The sequence below is a fragment of the Somniosus microcephalus genome, chromosome 3 (genome assembly GCF_052327205.1).
Source record: "Somniosus microcephalus isolate GS21.2 chromosome 3, FLI_Smic_1.0, whole genome shotgun sequence".
NCBI lineage: Eukaryota > Metazoa > Chordata > Chondrichthyes > Squaliformes > Somniosidae > Somniosus > Somniosus microcephalus.
In genome coordinates, this window is record NC_140989.1 from 347,903,226 (window position 1) to 347,928,387 (window position 25,162).

The 25,162-nt window shown below is 44.1% G+C and overlaps 1 protein-coding gene across 16 annotated transcripts in view; it reads left to right on the forward strand.

The window, feature by feature from the left end:
- LOC147122327 (ecotropic viral integration site 5 protein homolog) overlaps nt 1-25,162 on the forward strand; it is a 260,882-nt gene that overhangs the window by 35,741 nt on the left and 199,979 nt on the right. For 11 of the 16 annotated variants that reach the window (XR_015077732.1, XM_085983320.1, XM_085983326.1 and 8 more), the window contains exon 2: nt 11,741-11,994. Coding sequence is in view for 15 of the 16 variants with exons in the window: in XM_085983320.1 (XP_085839446.1) it covers nt 11,822-11,994 (173 nt within the window). In the remaining variant the exon portion in view is untranslated. Of the gene's footprint in view, nt 1-11,740; nt 11,995-25,162 lie in introns of those variants that run through there. The other 5 variants (XM_085983321.1, XM_085983325.1, XM_085983328.1 and 2 more) reach the window with 2 other exon arrangements.

The window sequence follows — 25,162 nt, forward strand, 5'->3', positions numbered from 1 at the left end:
CTAGGGCGAAGTCGGATGCATCGCTCTCCACTTGGAAAGGGATGGACTCATCCACTGCGTGCATTGTGGCCTTCGCAATATCACTCTTGATAAGAGTGAAGGCAGCACCCGCCTCTGATGTCAGGGGGAAGGAGGTGGACTTGATGAGGGGTCTGGCTTTGTCCGCATAGTTGGGCACCCACTGAGCATAGTAAGAGAAAAACCCCAGGCATCTCTTCAGTGCTTTTAGGCAGTGGGGGAGGGGGAGCTCCATAAGGGGGCGCATTCTGTCGGGGTCGGGCCCGATGACTCCGTTCTCCACTACGCAGCCGAGGATGGCAAGGCGCGTGGTGTGAAACATACATTTCTCTTTATTGTATGTTAGATTCAGCCGTTGGGCCGTACGGAGGAATTTCGCTAGATTAACGTCATGGTCCTGCTGGTCGTGGTCGCAGATGGTGACGTTATCCAGATAGGGAAAGGTGGCCTGCAGCGCGTTCTGGTCAACCATCCGGTCCATCTCCCTTTGGAAGACCGAAACCCCGTTGGTGACGCCAAAGAGGACCCTAAGGAAGTGGTAGAGTCAGCCGTTTGCCTCGAAGGCAGTATACTGGCGGTCCTCATGGCGGATAGGGAGTTGGTGGTATGCTGACTTAAGGTCAATGGTGGAGAATACCCTGTATTGCGCAATCTGATTGACCATATCAGATATGCGGGGAAGGGGGTATGCGTCCAGCTGGGTGTACCGGTTTATGGTTTGGCTGTAGTCGATGACCAGGCAGCGTTTATCGGCGGTCTTAACGACTACAACCTGGGCTCGCCATGGGCTGGTGCTCCCTTCGATAATGCCCTCCTTCAGGGGTCGCTCCACCTCAGCGCTAATAAAAGCTCTGTCCCTGGCGCTGTACCGCCTGCTCTTGGTAGCGATGGGTTTACAGTCGCGGGTGAGGTTAGCGAACAAGGGAGGGGGGGGGACTTTGAGTGTGGAAAGGCTGCAAGTGGTGCGCGGCGGGCAATTTAAAAGCTGTTGGTTGCAGACTGTGAGTGGGGGAAGGGGTCCACCATATGCCAATGTGACACTTTTGAGGTGGCACTGAAAATCCAACCCTAGCAGAACGGCAGCGCAAAGACGGGGCAGGACAAGGAGTTTAAAATTTTTAGTGCCCCTAACCGAAAGGGTCACCACACAGTAGCCGCCGACGTCCGTTGAATGGGACTTGGACGCCATAGAAATCCGATGGCGCGTTGGCAGGACCGTGAGGGAGTGGCTACGCACCGTGTTGGGGTGAATAAAACTCTCCATGCTCCCGCTGTCAAACAGGCAAGTAGTGGCGCGGCCGTTTACCGTAATGTCCATCATGGACCTGGACAGATGATGAGGGAGGGCTTGATCCAGCGTAACGGAGGCCAGTGTATGGCTGAGTGAGCTGATATGGTCGTCCGACGAGACGGTGGTCGAGTCCGGAGACAAATTGGCGGTTGAGTGAGGCGGGCAAAATGGCGGCGGCCATGATTCCGATCCCCACGCGGCCGGAGGTGCACAAAATGGCGGAGAAGATGGCTGCCCCCACGGTTCACACGCGGCGCTGCTGGCGTTCGCGGGTTTCCCTCTGCAGGCGTTGGCGTAATGGCCTTTCTTCCCGCAGCCAGAGCAGGTAGCGGTCTTCGCCGGGCAGCGCGCTCTGGGGTGTTTTAACTGGCCACAGAAATAGCATTTTTGGGCCTGGTTACGGGACATCGTTGCAGTAGTTGGTACCAGGGGCGGCGGTCCCGGTTGCTTTCGGGACATCGCTACAGTAGTTGGTACCGGGGGCGGCGGTCCCATGTCCCAAGGTCGCGATGACCATGGCGCGGCCCCGTTACGTGCGTATGCTTCGAGGTTTCGGTGGGCCGCATCTAGTGAGAGCGCGAGGGCTACGGCCGTCTTCAGGTCGAGCTCCTTGCTTTCGAGCAGTCTCTGCCGGGAGTAGTCGGACTGGAGGCCCTTAACGAAGGCATCACAGGTAAGTCCCTCCGCGTGCGCCGCAGCCGTTACCGCCTTACAGTCGCAGTCCCTGCAGAGCGTCTGCAACGCCCGTAAAAATGCCTCTACCGATTCCCCCAGTTGCTGCCTGCGGGATCCCAGGAGGTGTCTGGCGTAAATCGTATTCACTGGGCGCATGTATTGCCCTTTTAGCAGGTCGAGAGCCGCCGTGTACGTAGTAGCGTCCCGGATGAGTGTATATACTTGAGGGCTCACCTGGGCGGTCAGGACTTTTAATTTGTTCTCCTCCGATGTCACGGCGGAGGCTTCTAGGAAGGATTCAAAGCAGCTCAGCCAGTGTTCGAAATTGGTAGATGAACCCGCCGCTTGGGGGTCGAGGTCCAGGCATGCTGGTCTGAGGGCTCGCAGCAACGCCTGCTGTTGTTGCTGTTCAGTTCCGGACATTTTACTTTTAGTTAATAAAATTGATACGCTTATCAATTACTCCATAAAAGGCGATGAATTAGGAAAGTAATGAAAAGGTTTTTATTAACTAAAGAACAGAGCATGCCTCTCGTGGACGACTGGTTCCAAGAAGGAAGTGGGTTGCCGGGCAGCCACCTTTATACCAGGTCATGTAGGCGGAGCCAGCTGAGGCATGCATTGGTACACAGTGAGTAGCAAGAGGTAACAATGTGCAATAACGATAACAGTAGTGAACAACAATGAAAACAATAACAGTGGTTTAACCACACTGATATTACAAAAACTCACTGATTTTATACATGTTGCATGTTAATTAACAAATGCGCAGGGCTTGCTGCTGCCATATACAGGAAACTCTCGATTTACCGGCACCTAAATAACCGGAAATCTCTGTTAACCGGCAAAATTCAGGAGTAGGTTCAGGTAAGTTTTACTTCATATTAGTGGCTGTTCCTGGATCTGTGGCTGTGTAACTGGGGTTCCTGCACCTGTTGCTAAGCAACAGGGACGCCTGGATCTTGTGGCCGGCATTCCTGCACCTGTTGCTAAGCAACAGGGAAGCCTGGATCTGTTGCTGTGTAAGGGGCCCTCGTACGTTTTACTATACCTCTCTGTAATCGGGACTTTTTGATAAACCGGCACCACGCCGGTCCCGTCGGTGCCGGATTAAAAAAAAAGAGTTTCCTGTACCTGTTTAGGAACTAAGCCGATATGAGGAGTTACAGTCACCCATCTGATCACACTTGCTCTTTTGTCCGACGTTGGTCGCGTTTTTCGAAACCAGAAGGAAGTGAAAGATTTGATCGGCCTAGCAAAGTAGTTCAGTGCAAACCAAAGAGCTTGAAGTCAAATTATTATGGTAGTCCTAGATGGGATTTTACTACTCAGTGAATTTTGAGTTGTAAGCTGGTTGCCAAAGCTAGCTCAGTGTAACGCTCCCCCATCAAACTCCTCTTGTTGTCTTATGGAGCAGCAAAATGACGCGCTTTGCGGAACACCTCCGTTCAGTCCGTAAGGATGACCCCGAGCTTCTGGTCGCCTGTCATTTTAATTCACCGCCCCATTCCCACTCAGACCTCACTGTACTCGGGCTCTTGCATTGTTCCACGGAAGCTCAGCGTAAGCTCGAGGAACAGCACCTCATCTTCCGATTAGGCACTTACAGCCTTCCAGACTCAATATCGAGTTCAACAATTTCAGATCATAACCTCGGCCCCTATTACATTTTTACTTATTTTTTATCCACACCTTTGTTTTGGCCCTCCCCCCCCCCCCCCCCTTTTCTCTCCCACATGACAGCTGTCTCCCACTCAGCCAGCGCATTTCACACCTAATCTAGAGCCGTCTTTTGTCTCCACTAGTCCTATCACCATCTCGTCTCGTTTTGAATACCTCTTCATGTCTCTTCACTTCTCTTTTGTTCTCGCCCAGCCTGGCCTTTTAATCTAATTCATTTCCTGTGCTTTTTCAGTCTTGACAAAGAGTTTGACCCGAAACGTTGACTCTATTTTCTCTCTACGGATGTTGCCTGGCCTGCTGAGTTTTTCCAGCATTTTCTGTTATTTCGGATTTCCAGCATCTGCAGTATTTTCCTATCGTGAAGAGCTGGATAGTCAAGTCCACAGTGCAAATCACTCACCATGCTGGCTGATTGAGGCAATGAGTTGCAATTGGGGAAGGACTGGGGAAATAAAATCTGGGTAAGCAAAGCCCAATAAATTGCCTCCACATTGGCAGATAGGACATGACTGGTATGTTTCTCATTGTATATGTCTATTATTTAAGTTAATTATTTAATTTTAACTGAAGTAGACTGTCAAATATCTTGCTGTCAATTTTTCAATTGCACTAATTAGTAGCAAAGAACAAACTTTATTTGTCAATTTACTTCAAACAAAATTACTTAAAGTAAAATGCAAATCATCGGTCTTTATGCTGCACTGAAATTGGTGCATACTGGGAGCTGTCTCTTCAGAAACCTCAGGCTTGAGGCCTTTAAATTGGTCATTAACTTGCTTTTCTGTAGTCATAGTAGGTATAGTACCTGAAGTAATAATTAGTAGTAGTGATAATAGTAAAACATCAAAGGAATGTTGGTCTGAATGCAGTACTTGGTTGCAGAACCATAATGAAAAGAAAAAGAAAGACAGACTTGCATTTATATAGTGCCTTTCACGTCCACCGGACGTCCCAAAGTGCTTTACAGCCAATGAAGTATACTTTGAAATGTAGTCACTGTTGTAATGTAGGAAACGCGGCAGCCAGTTTGTGCACAGCCAGCTCCCACAAACAGCAACGTGATAATGACCAAATAATATCTTTGTTGTGTTGATTGAAGGATAAATATTGGGCAGGACACCGTGGATAAGTCCCTGCTCTTCAAATTAGTGCCGTGGGATCTTTTACACCCACCTGAGAGAGCAGACGGGGCCTCGGTTTAACGCCTCATCTGAAAGACGGCACCTCTGACAGTGCATCTCAGCACTGCACTGGAGTGTCAGCCTAGATTTTTGTGCTCATGTCTCTGGAGTGGGACTTGAACCCACAACCTTCTGACTTGGAGGTGAGGATGCTGTCCACTGAGCCACGGCTGACACACCCATAAAGCCACAATTGGTAAAGATTGGTAATCGCACCTGGGGCCCTCCAGCCCTATTTGTGTCGGCCTCTGGCTTTGCCCACCAGTTTAAGAAAAGTAATTTGTAATGCGACAGCCATTGTCTTCTATCACAACCAGAAATCATGGCCCGGAACTTGTGGTCCTGATGACGGCGAACTGGCAGCGTTTGCTGTCATTTCGCCTTTGAAACGGACCGCAGCTTCAGGATGTAGCGCATGCCCGGCCTAACACAGGAAATCTGAAGTTGTGGTCCGTCATTCGCTGCTATTCTCTCTCTTTCCCCCCCCCCTCCCCCCCCCCCCCAACAGAGCCAGCAATCGGTGTAATCTCTCAAATCATGGAAACATAAGAACACAAACTGGCAGAAACTTCGGCTCTTCCAACAGTAATTTAAATACCCCACTGAAAATTAGACAGTTTTGGATTAGGTGTAACTGGGGTTTTAGCAGCGTATTGACTGCTAAACAAAGGTTATGGCACTGAAAAACACATTTTAATTTTGTTGAGTGTCAAATTTATCCATTTTAATAAATTTAATTTTCCAGAAACTTTACAAGATTAAAAAGTTTTTTTTAAAGTTTGTTCATCTTTTTCAGGTTTACCTTTTCCCCATGTGAGAGCCCCAATCTTTGTTTTGTTCTCTTTAACATTTTAAAAAAAAATTAGAATTTTAAGAGCTTACCCACTTCCTGGTTCGCTGTCTGAGAATTCTGTGTTTTGATTGGCTGCTTAGACAGCTTGTTGATGTCACATCAGCTCAGGATAGGGATTCCCCATCACCTTCCGTTGATTTAAATTACGCGTCAGAAAAGCAGGACTTCTCCCACAGAGATCGCGAGACCCTTGTGGGAAGCTTACTTCGGGGTCAGCGGCGAACGCCTTTGCATCGCCGCTGACCGCAAATTACAGGCCCATACTCCTGTTACATAGAAACATAGATAGAAGATAGGAGCAGGAGTAGGCAGGAATGACGTATGAGGAGAGATTGGGTTGATTGGGCTTGTACTCGCTGGAGTTTAGAAGAATGAGAGGGGATCTCATTGAAACTTATAAAATTCTAACAGGACTAGACAGACTCGATGCAGGAAGGATGTTCCCGATGGTTGGGGAGTCCAGAACCAGGGGTCACAGTCTAAGGATATGGGGTGAGCCATTTAGGACAGAGATGAGGAGGAATTTCTTCACCCAGAGAATGGTGAACCTGTGGAACTCTGTACCACAGAAGGCGGTGGAGGCCAGTTCATTAAATATATTCAAGAAGGAGTTGGATATGTTTCTTAAGGCTAAAGGGGTATGGGGAGAAAGCAGGGACCGGGTACTGAATTTGGATGATCAGCCATGATCGCATTGAATGGCGGGGTAGGCTCGAGGGGCCGAATGGCCTACTCCTGCTCCTATCTTCAATGTTTCTATGTTTGGCACGATACTATTCTGAGCAGGGAAATACAGCACAGCAGGAGGGAGGTGAGGAGTAGAGCAGAGGGGTGGGTAGGAAGGGCAGGAAACCAAACGGACAACATACACGAGGAAACAGCGTACAACATTTCACTAAAATTAAAACACTCGAAGTAAGGGTTTCGTTATTTAATGGCGCTGGGATGCATCTTGACTAGTTTTCTGGTACTTCCTGGTTATTGATCGGTTACTTAATAAATTAAAGTGATGATTGGAATTTTTCGACTTCTGTTATACTTTGATGGCAATTGTCAAGAGTTTTCCTAGATCTGATTTCCAATCACACAGCTGTACCTGAGTTTCTTTCATTTGTCCAATTAGAAAATTGGGAGATGTCTTTTTAACACCAGAATTTTTTTTACGGTTGGCAGGAAGTCTAACCTTTCACAGTGTGCCACAACCTTTTGTTTGTAAGTGCTGTGTCTCTGTCCAGTTTTAGACACAGCCTTCCAGGGCACTTGTGTTTCCTGGGAGTCGTCAACCTGCGTAGTTCGCAGTGAATGACGCTTTAGTTTTCTGGGAGTCTAATAGTTGTTGAGTGTCCTCTCTTAGGCAAGGCTCGGTTACATAATGCAAACTGGTGAATGCAGCAGAACAGAGGTGAAAATCTTATGTGCAGGGAAAACGTTTTGGAAGCATTTCTAAGACATTGCTGACTTTATGGGTAAGCTGAGTGACACTTTTTTCCCTCCCAGAATTGTTTATTTTTTGTGATTCTCGTGATAAATTTTATTTATACAACTATATATTTAGCTCAGTCAGAGCATTTGTGTCAGCCTTTCCTTTTGGCTTGATGCTGCCTCTTACCTCATTTGTAGTCTGTGACAAGTGGAGCCTTTACCTTTTAGGGTTTTATACTGGTGTTGTATTGAACCAAATACTTTTTATTTGAATACTTCCCACTGTTTGTCTGTAGGTTTACCCATTAACACTTCAGCCCAGCTTACAGCGATCAGTTCATTTCTCATCCCTTTGAAGTTGCCATAGTTAAATTTGAAACCTTGGTTTTTGACTCTCCCTTCTCCCTCTCAAAGCTAATATCAAATTCCATCATATTATGGTCACTTTGCAAAATGCTCCCTTACTGTCAGGTTATTAACTAATTCTGGTTCGTTACTCATCGCTAAATCCAGTATATGGCCTGTTCCCAGTATGGCAGAAGTCTGTGTTCCTCCAACTCTTGCTTTTTCTGCATTCCCCCCTCACCCCACGATAGGCGGCCGTGCCTTCAGCTGTCCAGCCCCTATGCTCTGGAACTCCCTCCCGAAACATCTCCGCCTCTCCACCGACCTCCTCTTTCAAGTCCCTCCTTAAACCTCACCTCTTTCACCAAAATATTGGTCATCCCTCCTGATATCTCCTCCTTTGGTTTAGCATCCATTTTTCCCGATTACAGCTTGAAGCACATTAGGATGTGTATCTACGTTAGAGGCCCTACATAAATCCACATTGTTGATGGAAATTATCTCTTTAACCTATATTTGCAGCCAGTATAGGCTGATCGTGTAAATTCATTGGAATTTTTGGTACTTTTCTAGATGAGAGGGTGAATATAATTTAAATTTCTGAGGAAATGGCATGAAACGCAGTTTTAAAAAATCCATTAGCATTTTGCCTGCAACTGGAGGACAGAATAGTTTTACCCTACATCTGTTGCATCAAAGAAAATAACATGAAACAAAACGCATTTAGATGTATTTTGGTCATGTACCCTTTTGTATTTAATTATTGTGGTAGGTATAGGAAACTAACATTTTGTTTAATTCATGGTAATTATTGATTTAACATTCATGAAAATGGTTTCCTGGTTTTCAGTTGGAGACTAATTCGGATATTACATAGAATTTACAGCACATATTGCCTTGGTTTAAAACATTTGTAGTGGACAGGATTTGCCTCGTTGATTCTACTTGCAGGTAATGAAGTGGGATTCTAACCTAGGTACAGCCACTGACAAACTCCAATACTTGCAGCTCTCCTAACTTCTTTATGAGCAAATAAAACCAAGCTGCTAACTAAACTGTATCTGGTTTCACAGTGGCTATCTTTTACTTTTGTTGCCTTTTCTCCATGTTAGCTTCTTTATTTTCAGTTAGTTGCCTGAATGTTCAGATTCAATCACATTGATCTCGTAGACGGACTTTAAATTAATTACTGAGTGGCTGTACATTCATAAGGAAAATGTTAATTTGCAGTTTTTGATTGTAACCAAATCCAAAATTAAAATTTGTAAACCTCACACTTCCCAAGTTTGCTCTTGGACTCTCTACATATGGCATCGATCTTTTCTTTACATAATGTAACCTTTCATTTGTTTTACGTCGATCTAAAATGATGAGTAGAGGGAAGGCTGCTATTAACAGGACAGTGGAGTGAGGGATATGGGGGGCATTTAAAATGGGCAGCCTTGTTAACTAAAAATCCCATGTCACTTTCTAAAGTGCAGGGGAGTTTTCTCCGGTGTCCTGGCCAACGTTTATCCCTCAACCAACATCACTAAAACTGATTATCTGGTCATTATCACATTGCTGTTTGTGGGAGCTTGCTGTGCACAATTTGGCTGCTGTGTTTCCTACATTACAACAGTGACTACACTTCAAAAGCACTTCATTGGCTATAAAGCATATTGGGACACCCTGAGGTCAAGAAAGGCACTTACTTATAAATGCAAGTTCTTTCTTAACAGATACTACGCTGATCATCATCATTAGCTGTCAGTGGCGAGCGCTAATCTACTGGATTTACGCAATTATTTGTGCCGCAGCCGATCTCGCCACTACTGGGGAGGTTTGTGAGCTGAAAAATAATGGCATGGGTGACTTGGTATCGACTTGATTTATTGCCCTTACGACTCGGCCTGGGGGTGCCAACAAAGGGGCCATTTGAGCTCTGGATCCTCACCCCAGCAGTCTGGAAATTGTTCTTAGAGTTTTCTTTTCTAATTCTCTCAGTTCTGGCAGTCTTTTATTGCCAGTTTTGCCATACAGAGTCTTCGTGTCTGAAGGCAATTACTTTTCAGGAGGCGCACCTCTTTCTATGCGTTAGGAAGGTGAAAGTATTGTAATGGCCTGTCGACTGGGCATTTCCCTGTTCTTGATTATCATGGACGACCTGAAGAAGGGGCAGAGGTATTGGGCAGGTTACTTGAAGGACCATGCCTGTAAACTGAACCGATCTCACCACTACTGGGGAGGTCTGTGAGCTGGAAAGCAGAGTCATTGGAATGGCTGCTGCTTTGAGGGGGAGCAAGTGTGACCTGACTACAGGTAACTGCCTCCTGTAATGGGAGGATGATCCTCAGCAGCCGGATCCTGCATGGAGGCTGCATGTCCCTCGGGGACCACGACCGTCGCCACGCGGCATGGGTGGACACAAGCATCGGCTGTGGGACATTTGTGGGCTGCTCAGCAGTTGAGGTGCCAGCGCAGCTTTCTGGCAGAGGTTGTCCAGCTTCTGCTAAATCGTGTCCAGCCCGACACAGATGAGCATCATCTGGCGGTTGATGGAGCCCAGATGACGGTTACTTATGATGCTCCTGCATTATCTTCCTTCACGGGTGCGGACTCCTGTAATCCAACTCCCAGTCTTCCTCACGCTGGGCCTAATGTCACCCGTGCCTCATGGGACAAGGGCGCATCTTCCCCCCGCCCTCCCCACCCTCCTCCCAGTGCTCCCTTGGGTCCCCCCCCCCCCCCCCCCCGGACAGGTGGGACTCGGACCCTGGGCTGTGCCTCTCCTATCACATACACCCACGATGATGGTTGGGGCTTCGTAACTGCTTGTGATAGGGGAGATGGGTGCGTCTGGTGTGTAGTGGGAGGTGCCAGGAGTTGATGAGAAGGTGGAGCTCTTGGGGAGAGGTACGAAGAAGATGACCACGGTCACAAGTCCACTGCACGTCAGCACCCTCGTGGTGGAGCGTGGGCATAGGAGTGCCTGTGGCTGGCCCACAGGTGCAGCATCTTGGAATCCTTGCAGCTGGAGGGCCTGTCCTCATGATGCATTTACCTCTTCTAGGAAGGGGAATCTGCCTCTACTCTGAGAGCTTTCCCTGCTTTGTACCAACTTGCCTTTTGAGGAAAAAACCCAGAAAAGGTTCGGTGAGTTGCTGTGTGTGAAGTGCAGACGTCGATCTGACTTGGCTTCTTTTCGGACAATGCAATCTTTTCTTCAACTGAGACTGAAGCCGTCAAATTCAGCAACTGGCAGTTCTGAAAAAGGCTGCCTGCCACCGCAACCGACTTTCCAGCTCAAGCCATTCTTTAAAATCAATTACAGAGACAGACAACTTTTGATCATCTATTACTTATAGTAGAATCCTGAGTTCTGGATTTGAAGCCCTGAGAATGCTTACCTTGCCTGCCCTGGTCAGGTCTTTATGTATTTTTCTGCACTGGTCGCCCAACCGTGGGACGACTGATGTGGTGCTCAGCGTTTTGGCCATCTCCATTCACACAATCTGGCTCACTTTTTGGGGACCCGTCACCTTTGCAGTCCCCAGCAGCCGGTCGTGCGATGCTTCACATCATCCAAGAGGGCATACAGGTCCAAATCCCCCTTAGCTCCTTCTGTGAAAAAGGGCATCTGTAGACACTGGAGAATACTTAGTACAGTGTTTGGCGAAGTATTTTTTTTTAACTGAAATTAACTTTTTAAAGTTAATTGAAGGTGATTTCTGAAGCTGTAGTGCCATGCTACAGTCTCAGTTATGATGTCTGTTTTTTTTTTATAGTGCCTTGTGGTTGGTGACCGGGGTAAGTCATTGGCTGAGCCATGCATGAGGTTCCTGATTGGTCATTGACCTCGCTACGCCATAACTGGATCGATGTTCCAGCACATTGTGGCGTGTATATAGTGTGAGATGGACGGTGAGCACAAATGTTGTCTAATTAACAACGGATGCCGCCAAACATTCCATTCCAGCAGATTCCGGCCCATTCTGACAAATACTACATCGACAGATTCCATTATAAATGTGGACATGGGAATTTAGAATGGAAACGGTTGATAGGAAGCGTGTGTGCAGCTGAAAGATTTTTCATGTTGATAGAAGAATTACTTTGAAGTGTAGGACAATAGAGACTTGGTGCAAAGTCAGGAAGCAGCTTTGAGAAAGCCAATATATTTACCAGCATAACTTACTTTGTGGATTCAAAGGAAAGCAGCACATCAAAAGATCTATGACTAATTAAGCTGATGGTGTACTGTATAATGTAATTGTAAACTTTCTTCATCAGGTGGCGACAGACAAGGTTACAGAGAAGTTGAGTTCTACTCTCTCATGGGTGAGGAACACAGTGTCTCACACTGTCAGTCAAATGGCTAGTCAGGTGGCAAGCCCATCTGCTTCATCACTGCACACTACATCTTCATCAACAACACTCTCCACACCAGCACTCTCACCTGGATCACCGACCTCGCTCAGTCCCGACGACTTGGAGCTTCTTGCTAAGCTAGAAGAACAGAACAGGTGGGTTCTGTCTTCATCCCTGTAAGTAAACTAAGTTTATATAGACAACTGCAATAAACTGATGGATTTTGGTAGCTGCTATTTTTCTGGTTACTTTCCTCTACTTTCATTTTCCTTTTTCAAACCCACCCAGTTTTGCCCACTGTGCATGATATGGAAAAAATGAAATGTGTACATATAATTTTGTTGAAACAGCTGGATTTTTGCATTCACAGATTACTCAAACTGAGCAATATAATCAGAATATCCACAAATTATAGTGGTGTTAGTAAAGAATGTGATTTAAATGACTTGTGCCCTTGAGGCATGTAGAATTCTTACCTCATTTTTATGTTTGGCTTGCAAATCTGTCTGCAGTGCAGCTCTTTGCAGGAAAAGGAAAGTTTTCTGATTTGGCATGCTAATTTCAGGATTACAAAGAATTGCGAGGAAATCAAAAGGAGGCATCAATCTTTAAACAACTTTCCTGCCAACTAATTGCTCGTTTCCCAGCACGTGTAAAATTGAAACTTGAAGTGCTTGATTAGGTATCGCTCGAAGCAATTTTTGTATTATTTTATTTTTCTCCCATAATTCCCCTAAAGCAGTGATTCACAAAGACCACAAAAAATTCTCCTAGCCTGGGATGTCAACCATGAGCAATGTGATCACAGTTCCAGGTTTATTTTGTGAAAGATTTATTGGTGGGGTGGGTAGGAATTACATAGAATTTACAGCACTGAAACAGGCCACATAGAATTTACAGCACTGAAACAGGCCATTCGGCCCAACTAGTCTCTGCTGGTATAAAAACAGAAAATGCTGGAAACACTCAGCAGGTCAGACAGCATCTGTGGAGAGAGAAACAGAGTTAACGTTTCAGATCGATGACCTTTCATCAGAACTGGAATAAGTTAGAGATTTAACAGTTATTAAGCATGTACAGAGACAGAAGAAGGGGCAAGGAAAGAACAAAAAAGCAAGGTCTGTGATAGGGTGGAAGGCAGGAGAGATTAATTGACAGAGGATGATGGTAATGGGGATCTGAATCTGTGGAACAGGCTTCCTAGGGACATGGTGGAAGCAGAAAGTATTGATTAATTCAAATGCAAATTAGATTTCTTTCAGAAAATAATATTTTGGAATACAGTATATGGGTAATTTGAGACATGAGATGTGGTAAGTGTAGCATGCTTGGGAGAAACAGGTGGCTTTGAACCAATGGCTCTCAAAGCTCTCCACCACTGGCGCTTTCCCTCACCACGTCTTGGTCTGTTGTAAACTAATTGATAGAGATTGATTGCAATGATTGGTCAACAACTCTATTATTGTGTCATGTGACTACCAGGATGGTAGAAGGCGAACTAGATGGACCTTGGTCTTTTTTTGTCTAGCAATTTTGAAAAAAAAATTTGTTTTATGGGATCTGGGCGTTGCTGGCAAGGCCAGCATTTATTGCCCATCCCTAGTTGCCCTTTAAAAGGTGGTGGTGAGCCGCCTTCTTGAACCGCTGCAGTCCGTGTAGTGATGGTACTCCCACAGTGCTGTTAGGGAGGGAGTTCCAGGATTTTGACCCAGCGACGATGAAGGATCGGCGATATATTTCTAAGTCAGGATGGTGTGTGACTTGGAGGGGAACTTGGAAGTGGTGGTGTTCCCATGCGCCTGCTGCCCTTGTCCTTCTAGGTGGAAGAGGTCGCGGGTTTGGGAGGTGCTGCCGAAGAAGCCTTGGCGAGTTGCTGCAGTGCATCTTGTAGATGGTACACACTGCAGCCACGGTACGCTGGTGGTGGAGGGAGTGAATGTTTAAGGTGGTGGATGGGGTACCAATCAAGCGGGCTGCTTTGTCCTGGATGGTGTCGAGCTTCTTGAGTGTTGTTGGCGCTGCACTCATCCAGGCAAGTGGAGAGTATTCCATCACACTCCTTACTTGTGCCTTGTAGATGGTGGAAAGGCTTTGGGGAGTCAGGAGGTGAGACACTCGCCGCAGAATACCTAGCCTCTGACCTGCTCTTGTTGCTACAGTATTTATGTGGCTGGTCCAGTTAAGTTTCTGGTTAATGGTGACCCCCAGGATGTTGATTCCTAGCTATGTTCCTACATTCCTATGTTTTCATACTCCGCGATGGTGGACCTGTAGCCTAGCAAAGTCTCAATACCTTCAGAAAAGTGAGGGGAGGGAGAAAAAAATTATTTTTTTTAATTAAAAAAGGAAAAAAAACTGCAAGTCTGAAATGAAAACAGAAATTGCTAAAAAGTCAAAGCTGGTTTGTCAGCAGCAGTAAAGAGAAAAGGTAGTTTCACAGAACTGAAAACATTAGGTAGGTGAGTCTCCATACCTTTGCTCCAAATTCCATCCTCTTCCTGCCTGCCAGTTCAAACTCAACCAGATGCTTCCCAGTCTTCTGTCTACCTGAGGTTCTATCCCCATATCCAGTCCAAGATGTGTACTACCACCTCTAAAACATCACATTTCTTCATTCCTACCTCACCCCCACTGCCAAAAAAACCTTCATCTGTAATCTTGTCACCTTCTGGCTCAACTTTCCCAATGATCACCTAGCCGGCCTTATCCTTTGGTCACACTAGATCCCATTCATCCGTCACACCTATCCTCCCCAACCCCCCTCGAATTCAAAATCCTAGTTCCCCATCTTCAAATCCTTCCACAGTCTCACTCTTTCCTACCTTTACAACCTCCTCCCACTCTCTGTCTCTATCTGCAGCCTCCTTAAAACCTAGAACTTGAACATGCCCTAGGTGTGTACCTCAGTTTGAGAACCACCGCTCTAAACCAGCAAATCCTCTGTTGCAAAGTGAAAGTTTTACTTTGACTCACTACTTCCCTTTTTCAGACAATACTATAGTGTACTGCGTCATTCCATCCAATTTCCTAGGCTAAACATTTTGTCTCAAATTCTGCTTTACAATTGTCAGCTGTAGGGTAGCTGCCATAATTGAGCCCTTCGGTGCTAACCAACCGCATCTCTGGCGCCAGTTTCTGTTCACATTTCCATGGAAGACACAAAAACTACTGGCTTCAAAGCTGGGATAACAAAGTGTGTCAGTGCCAATGTCCAGAAGTCATTCAGAGTAAATCAGTCTCTAAAATTTAGTTGATTGTGGTCACCTACCCTGTTGCTGGTTTCTTGACCAGTATTGGTGCTTTTACCCTGATTTTTCTTTTGCTTATTCATATTGGTGTTGCCAGTGTTCTGAGAATTAATCTCCAAAAGTCAGCATTATTACTCTGTGGTTTATGAGTTATCCACTTGGGCAAGGTACCAGAGGATGATCAGGAATCATGCAATCATATCCTAGCAATGAGTCATTTCTTCAGAGGAGTAGGAGGGGAGGAGATTGGTGAAAAAAGAAATTAAAAAAAACTTGTTGGTTTCTTCAATTATTATTTCTGGGTTTTTGATGCTCTTTAAGCTGGAATGGTTAGTGCTGGTGAATTGAATATTTTTCTATTTTTGCCACTTGGTTTCAGATTCAGCAATGTCAGGTGCAGAGTGAAGCTCACTGTGTGCTATCTCAACAATATCAGCGCACACCCAATATTTGAAAACATGGTATGGTTTATTGCTGAAGGTTAAGGGGAGGAGACTCCTTTGTTTAAACTCCAGTTAGAGGAGCAGGCATTTTATTTGCTCAGCCTAACTGGACTACGTGGTACCTGTAGTTGATTTTTAGTTTAAGGATATACTGAAGAATTATGAACCTCACAAGGTAGGGTTATTGTCCGTGAAAAGGATTTTCTTTTGTAAGAAAACAGAACATTGTTAATAACTTGCCAAAAAAGTAGGCGACAGATATAAATTCCAGTAAAGTTGGTCATGTTGACTGGTGTTCTTGTCTCTTTTTTAGTAGACGGCAGTTAATCACTCCTGGTATTGCTCATCGGGAAATCTTTTAAACATAATTTTAAATATTAACAGAAGCCTAATCTCAATTTGTATTTTGTTTGCTCCTATATCACTATTTATTAATATTCCTTCAATATTTGGCTAACAGTCCTTCATTTTCTTTAAGCAGTGTAATTATCCTTTTATGATTCTATTGCTTTAAAATATGATTACCTATGCACAATAAAATGTATTTAACAACCTGTGCATGTTTTTAACTTGCATGCTTATTGCTTAACAGCATAAATTGTGACTAAATATTCAGTTTTAACAAAAAAGAAAGCAATGGAGTGAGGAATGAGATCGGAGGTATGTATGAGGCAAAGGGAGGGGGATGTTGGTAAGTCCAGGGACAGATAACTGAAAGCCCAGAATTAAAGGTAGGACTTTGGGAAGTTGGAGATTTGTACTTGGAAGGAGCATAGCAGAAAGCACAGCTTTTACCAGGAGCAAGAATACATTGAAGGCTGCCTCTAAAATTGGCGAGCTGGTTTAGGAACAGGTTGCAGACATGTTAGGGTTGAGGCTGGGAGTGAGTAGTGAGCAGTGGGATTTGGGGCAGGGTGAGGAGGAGGTGGGAAAGGAAATTGCAGAGCTTACGACTGAACAATAGCTTCTTGGAGTTGTCTGGTTCGGTTAGGTTACATCAGTCTCGCACTACATCTGCATTTAATGGAGTCTGCAGCACAGATTGACTTATCTGAATGATAGGACAGTTGTCGGAACATTGGGTGTTAGCTGGATAACTGGGCCGTGAAGTATTGGAGGAAGGATGTTCTCAAGGTTGGGGATGTCTGAGATCCAGTGGTGTGTGTTCAGCCATGCGTGATGGGAGAGGGTGTAAGTTGTTTGAGCGATTGGAAGATGGATAAGTTCATGTTTTTTTTTCCTGAATTGCACTTTTTTGTGACAATTTTTATTTTTAGAGGTATATTGTAGGGTGGGCAAGGAACTGCCAGGGTGGCTATATCTTGGAGGAATTGTTTTTGCTGGAATGTAACTGGGTTGAATTTTTTTTCAGTAGAATGTGATTGGGAAGATAATTGAAATGGGGATAAAAAAATTTGTGTAATTGAGTAGCAAAAATAAGAAATGAGAGCTTGCATTTATAATGTTCTCATGGTTCTGAAGACAGCCAATAAATCACTTTTGAAGTGAAGTCTGCAAATTCAGCAGCCATTTTATGCACAGCAAGATCCCACATACAGCAATGAGATGAATGACCAACAAATCTGTGTTTAGTGGTGTTGGCTGAAGGAAGAATGTCGGCCAGGACACCAGGTGTATTCCCTATTCTTCTGAATAACGGCATGTGATTCAAAAAAGGTGGTAGAGAAAAAGCGGGGAATTATAGACCGGTAAGCCTGACATCGGTAGTGGGGAAAATGCTAGAGTTTATTATAAAAGATGTAATAGCAGAGCACTTGGAAAGCAGTGACAGGATCGGACAAAGTCAACATGGATTTACAAAAGGTAAATCATGCTTGACTAATCTACTGGAATTTTTTGAGGATGTAACTGGTAAAATAGATAAGGGAGAACCAGTGGATGTGCTGTATTTGGACTTTCAGAAGGCTTTCGATAAGGTCCCGCATAAGAGATTAGCGTGCAAAATTAAGGCACATGGGATTGGGGGCAAGGTATTGACTTGGATAGAGAACTGGTTGGCGGACAGAAAGCAAAGAGTTGGAATAAACGGGTCGTTTTCTGAGTGGCAGGCAGTGACTAGTGGGGTACCGCAAGGATCGGTCCTAGGACCCCAGCTGTTCACAATATATATTAATGATCTGGACGAGGGAATTGGATGTAATATCTCCAAATTTGCAGACGACACAAAGCTGGGTGGGAGGGTATGCTGTGAGGAGGATGTCGTGAAACTCCAGTACGATTTGGATAGGTTGGGTGATTGGGCAGAAACATGGCAAATGCACTATAATGTGGATAAATGTGAGGTTATCCACTTTGGTGGCAAAAACAGGAAGGCAGATTATTATTTGAATGGCAATAGATTGGGAGAAGGGGAAGTGGAAAGAGACCTGGGTGTTCTTGTGCACCAGTCGCTGAAGGTAAGCATGCAGGTGCAGCAGGCGGCTAAGAAGGCAAATGGTATGTTGGCCTTCGTAGCAAGAGGGTTCGAGTACAGGAACAAGGATGTCTTGCTACAGTTGTACAGGGCCTTGGTGAGACCGCACCTTGAGTATTGTGTGCAGTTTTGGTCGCCTTACCTGAGGAAGGACGTTCTTGCCATGGAAGGAGTGCAGCGAAGATTCACCAGGCTGATACCTGGGATGGCAGGAATGACGTATGAGGAGAGATTGTGTCGATTGGGCTTATACTCACTGGAGTTTAGAAGATTGAGAGGGGATCTCATCGAAACCTATAAAATTCTGTCAGGCCTGGACAGACTAGATGCTGGAAGGATGTTTCTGATGGCCGGGGAGTCCAGAACCAGGGGTCAAAGTCTAAGGATAAGGGGTAAGCCATTTAGGACTGAAATGAGGAGGAATTTCTTCACCCAGAGAGTGGTGAACCTGTGGAATTCTCTGCCACAGAGGGCGGTGGAGGCCAGTTCATTAAATATATTCAAGAAGGAGTTGGATATATTTCTTAAGGCTAAAGGGACCAAGGGATATGGGGAGAAGGCAGGAACGGTACTGAATTTGGATGATCAGCCATGATCGCATTGAATGGCAGAGCAGGCTCGAAGGGCCGAATGGCCTACTCCTGTTCCTATCTTCTATGTTTCTATGTTTTACATCCACCTGAAATACTGAAAAGGGAAAATGGGCCTCGGTTTCACATCCCATCTGAAAGACAGCACCGCCAACCAAGCAGCGCTCCCTTCGTACGGCATGAGGTGTCAGCATAGATTCAAAAATAACCAATTAGGAAAGAAAAAATGGACTTAAACACTTAACCCATGAGGAAAAATTATTTGACATCGACATCGTTTGACAGTCATGATGTAGAAGACCGACACAATATGCACACTGGATGCAAGAAAGATTAATGTGGATAAGTAATATTTTAAACAAAGGTATTAAGACGTAATAGGAGCTGCAAGTTCTCCAATCTTTTTGAAGATTTAATTGTTATTTGAAACTAGTTAATTAATTGGTATTTGTGTTGTGCAATTGTACAACTTGGATTTTAATTGCTGAAGAGTTGGAAGCACTGCAGTGACAGGACTGCAACACATAGGTACAATTTTTTTCATTGTTTATTTCCCATTCTTTGAGAGAGAAGACAACTGATAAAACAAAAGGTTTTGCTGGCTTGTAATTTTGTTAATTATCCTGCACCCTACTCCCTATTAACTTGGTCTTCAAATTACTTGTACTGAGGTGTTTTTGTTTTGTGTTTTTGGAAGTGGCCATTTTTATTAAATCTTGCTCAGTTGACTTATTAGCTAAACTGGCCTTTCTCTTTGGTGAAGCTAAAGTTCAATATTGATTTGAGCAAGTTGTACAGCAGGCAGCTTTGAGACCAAAACAAAATGTCATTGTCAGTGCAAAAATAATGTTTTGGAATGAATACTTCATATATATTTTTGGTGTGTGCTTTTCAGGCATTTTCTTTTAATTGTAAGTAATGAATTTAGATAGTTTAATAGTTTAAGTGCGTGACTGGTACTCTTTTAAAATGATCAGTAACCTGGAAATGAGATAACCAGTCCTGAATGATGCATACCTGAAAAGAATGATATTTTAAATATGATTTATGTTCACCTTCCTCCCAATATTGTTGTTTATGGCTAAAGAACATTGTGTGCTGTTCCTTGATAGATGCACAATTTTTTTCAGCATTATAAGTTATCTTTGTTTTAAGGGCTTGTCTAATCTCTTAAGCATGCAATGCGAACTTGGTGTTTGCTTCTGCAAATGATTAGCAACGGATTTGGGTTAAAGAGGCCGTTTTCTGGTTTTTTTTGGCCAATGCAAACTGTAGTTCAGAAAAACAGAGAATCGTATGTTCAAGTAAAACAAACTACTTTTCAAAACGTTCTTTACATTTAATTAAGTTTGTACAGTGCTGTATGATTCTGTTTACTAGTCTGTTTTAAATCTGAAGTTTAGTGTCACCATGGTCATTTTGGCCAGTGTCCAGATTGAATGTTATGATTGCTGAGAAATCCAAAAACTAATCCAAGTTAAGGTCAAAAATCTTCCTTCCACAGTGGATTTATTTATTACATCGTTGTTTGATCTAAACCGCAGCTTTTTGCATTTGGTCATATTGAAAGGGTAGTGGACGGAGGGGTAAAATCACTTTATTAAGAAGGAAGATAGTGCTGAGGAAAATATTAGTTGTACAGTCCAAGACTTGTTCCAAGAAAAGGGAGATAATTTTGTTTTTGATCACCACAGCCCTGAAGGGAGATAGTCATAGATGCGGGATCGTTCCTTGTACCTCATAACATACTAGTAAAAGGAGGCCAGATTTGTCCCCAAAATGACCTTTATTTGACACTGTAAACTATTTAACTGCCGTTTCATATATTATAGCTCCCCCTATGGCTCAGCAAGTTAAGACTGTGAGTAGCTGAGCCATACAGACGAGAAAAGTCCGAGGTTTGACCCCTAATCTGTGTTTACTGAGCAGACCTCAGCCGTGGCAGAGATCCTGGTGCTACAGTTGGCCCCAGTATCACTGGATTAAGGGCGAAAAGGTCATCCAGGGTTCCTGCTCTTGATTGCTATTGAGAGACCCTCTCTAGAAGCAGGCCTCATTGGGCAAGGACAGGATTAAACTTGACTGTGTTGAAACTCTGTCTTGGTTCGCACATGAAGAATGACCACTTCGAGGGAGAAAAGTATTTTCACGTGTGCTTGCCTTGTGCAACACATATAGAGTGTGCATGAGCATATAAAAATGAGTTAGTGGGCAGCATAAATTTGTCAGGAAAGAGTCATTGGGAATTCTAACAGTCCCATTAGGTAAGGATTTGAAACCATATTTATCCATTTTTGTTTTGTATTCACTTGCGATGTAAACCTCTTAAATAATTTATTCAAACCCATTTGTACTCATAGATTTTCAGCTTGCCGTATTCTTAGGATATTGTTAGAAAAACTTGCAAGAGAATCACTCGGAGCAATAACATAGGAACAAGAATAGGCCATTCAGACCCTCACATCTGCTGCCATTCAGTGAGTTCATGGCTGATCTGTATCTTAACTCTATCCACCTGCCTTGGCTCCATATCCTTTTATACCCTTGTCTAGCAAAAATCTATCAATCTCAGATTTAAAATTATTAATTGAGCTAGCCTCTACTGCCTTTTGTGCGAGAGTTCCACACTTCTATCACCCTTTACATGAAGAAATATTTCCTAACTTCTCTCCTGAATGGCCTGGCTCTAATTTTAAGGTTATGTCCCCTTGTCTTAGGTTCACCCACCAGCGAAAAAAGTTTCTTTCTATCTACCCTATCCATTCCTTTCAAAATCCTTAATCTTCTATACTCCAGAGAGTACAAGCCTAGCTTATGTTCTGCCTCCTCATAATCTAACCCTCAGAGCCCTGGTAACATCCTGGTGAATCTGCGCTGCACTCCTTCCAAGAGCAATGCATCCTTTCGAAGGTGCGGTGCCCAGAACTGTACACAGTACTCTAGATGTGGTCTAACCAGGGTTTTGTACAGCTGTAGCAAAACTTCCTCACCTTTTATATTCTGGCTCTCTCGTTATAAAGGCCAACATTCCATTAGCCTTTTTGATTATTTTTTGTACCTGCCTACTACATTTTAGTGATCTGTGTACATTGACCCCTAAATCTCTTTAGACCTTCACTGTTCCTGTTTTCACTATTTAAATAATACTCAGATCGATCCGTTTTTGGTCCAAAATGGATGACCTCGCACATGCCTGCGTTGAAATCCATCTGCCACAGTTTTTCCACTCACTTTATCTATCAGTGTCTCTTTGTAATTTTATGCTCCTGTCTACACTACTTACTATACCACCGATCTTTGTGTCACCAGCAAACTTGGATATATGCCTCGCTATTGTGTTATCTAAGTCATTCATAAATACAGTAAATAGTTGAGGCCCCCCCAGTTCCGATCCTTGTGGGACACCACTCGTCACTTCTTCAAATTTGAGTACATACCTATGATCCCTACACTTTTCACAAATCATTTTGCTTTTATCAGTTTAGAAAATAAAAAACTATCCGTGTGATTATTGAACCTTGCAGAAACTTAACTGAAACAAACCGAAGTAGTCGGGGAAACTTAATCTGCTGCAAATGTTTGCTTAGTTAATGTTTTATGATGGCTCTCTTGATTGTGTCTCACTCCCAGGGTGGTATTTAATCCCAGAATCTCACCTTGGTATTGAAGGGACAACATTTTAGCTGACTTGGCATCTTTGGGGGATGGGGCTAATGTTAATTACTGTAATAGCAATATTAAAATAGAGACTATGCCATGTACAATGAGTTGGGATCACAGGATAGAAATCCCCCCCAAAATAGGGGATTCATTTGAATCCCCCCTCCAGTCTGCCTCTTGTGCAGCTGTGATGCTACTTTGAAATCTTCCCCTTCATTAAACTTATTAGCATATAAGATTTTACCAGGAGTAAAATACTCTAATTTGTATGACACTGCAACTATGCAAGGCTGTTTAAGTTTATTAATGACTTAACAAGGGCTAAACAAGCATTAAATAGCCATTTCACTTACACTAATCTTGAATCCACTGCATTTTAAAATCTGCGTTGCCATTTTAAAGGGAGAAAGGTTAAAGTGTGGGGCGGGGGAATCACATCTGCAATAGAACACATTTTCAGTGTTCTGTGTGCTCTAGTGTTTGCAGTATGTTTTACCTGGGTACATAAAATTCAGATAACTCCATTGCTTTTTAAGCTGCTACTTTTATGTTTTTTCTGAGTTTGTCTAGATTTGTTTGTCTTGTGGTTTCTTGCTCACATCTTACACATTACTACGATAGCAAAACTCTGTTCAGTCCGTAAGGGTGACCCCGAGCTTCCAGTTGCCTGTCACTTTAATTCACCGCCCCATTCCCACTCAGACCTCACTGTCTGCAGCCTCTTGCATTGTTCCACGGAAACCCAGCGTAAGCTCGAGGAACAGCACCTCATCTTCTGATTAGGCACTTTACAGCCTTCCGGACTCAATATCGAGTTCAACAATTTCAGATCATAACCTCGGCCCCATTACATTTTTATATTTTTTTATCCACACTTTTTGGTTTGTGAATTTTCCTTTTTTTTCTCTCTCTCCCCCACATGGCAGCTGTCTTTCACTCTGCCAGCGCATTTCACACTTCATTTAAAGCCATTGTCTGTTTCTTTACCTATCCTATTACTATCTCGTCTCACCTTGAATATCTCTTAATGTCTCTTCTTTCATCCCCTCCCCCATTTCCCAGCCCCCAAACTGCCTTTTGTTTCATTTTCTGCCTTTTCTCTCCGTTCTGTAGAAGAGTTTCGACCCGAAACGTTGACTCTATTTCTCTCTCCACGGATGTTGCCTGGCCTGCTGAGTTTTTCCAGCATTTTCTGTTATTTCTCACACATTACTATTGTTTTGTAATTTTTGTTTCTTGCTATCACTTTTTTCTTTTACAGTTGCTCTTTCTGTACTTTTTCTCCTCCTGAGGTGGATATTTCAACACTATGATGAGGCACTTTATCTTGCAGCCGTACCAAGAACGAGTCCAAACACATCCGCACACTGGCTAAAGTTGAGTCAATGTTTTGAAGAAGGGTTTCAACCCGAAACGTCAACTCAAATTTCTCTCCACGGATGTTGCCTGACCTGCTGAGTTTTTCCAGCATTCTCTGTTATTTCAAATTCAAAAACTTTTACAATAACATTAGAAATAGGAGCCAGGAGTAGGCCATTCGAGTCTGCTCTGCCATTCAATAAGATCATGGTTGATATTCTGCCTCAACGCCATCTTCCCTCGCGATCCTCTGCAATGACCCAGCAATTGCTGCTAGAAAAAAGGTTGCTTGAAAATATTGTAATCGTGTTGATAGTGTATCTTCCCATACTTGCTGGCAAAAGTCTCTTGCCTATCTAGACTTTGAAGCCTAAGAGTTGATTCTAGTGAGAGGTTAATTTTTTCACAATCTCGGCAATAGATGTATAAACTGATTTTTTTTAAAGTAGCAAAGAGAGTGTGTTAAATTTGCCTGAACTGTAGAAACCGTTTGGATGTCGTCTTCTTGTGTGCTCTATTGATTTATATTGCAAACCAGTTGAAATATTTGAAGGGTTGGATGGATGACCGAAAAAAACAGGATGAAAGTCGAGAAACTGTTGAGCATGTACCAAAATAAGGAAAATGGAGGTTAGAAAGAAGGTACTTTCAGATTATGAGAAGGAAAGGACAACTCTAAGATAGGCAGGGCACAGGAAAACTTAATTACCTGAAGTAAGATCAGCACAATGTTCTAATATAAAAATATCCAATCCTGTTCTTAATAGTATCATTAATGAACTTACACTGGAATACATTTGTTGGACTACTGCCCATTGTAATTATATATGAAGATTTTCTACCTTGTGTGGTCATTTTGATTGCTGAAATCATGTGGAAATTGACGAATCCGATTGTATTTTAAAATTCACAACCTCGTGTTCAAATCTCTCCGTGACCTCGCCCCTCCCTATCTGTGTAACCTCCTCCAGCCCTACAACCCTCCCTATCTCTAACCTCCTCCAGCCCCTACAACCGTGGGCAGCACGGTGGCATAGTGGTTAGCACTGTTGCCTCACAGCGCCAGGGACCCGGGTTTGAATCCGGCCTCGGGTGACTGTCTGTCTGGAGTTTGCACATTCTCCCCGTGTTTGCGTGGGTTTCCTCCGGGTGCTCCGGTTTCCTCCCACAGTCCAAAGATGTGCGGGTTAGGTTGATTGGCTATGATAAATTGACCCTTACTGTTAGGGGGATTAAATACATGGGGTTACGGGGATAGGGTGGGATATGTGTTGGTGTAGGGGTTACAGGGATCGGGTGGGATATGTGTCGGTGCAGGCTCGATGGGCCGAAATGGCCTCTCTCTGCATTGTGGGATTTCTGTGATTCTGTGAACCCTCCCTATCTGCGTAACCTCCTCCAGCCCTACAACCCTCCCTATCTCTAACCTCCTCCAGCCCCTGCAACCCTCCCTATCTCTGTAACCTCCTCCAGGCCCTACAACCCTCCCTATCTCTGTAACCTCCTCCAGGCCCTACAACCCTCCCTATCTCTCTAACCTCCTCCAGGCCCTACAACCCTCCCTATCTGTGTAACCTCCTCCAGCCCTACAACCCTCCCTATCTCTAACC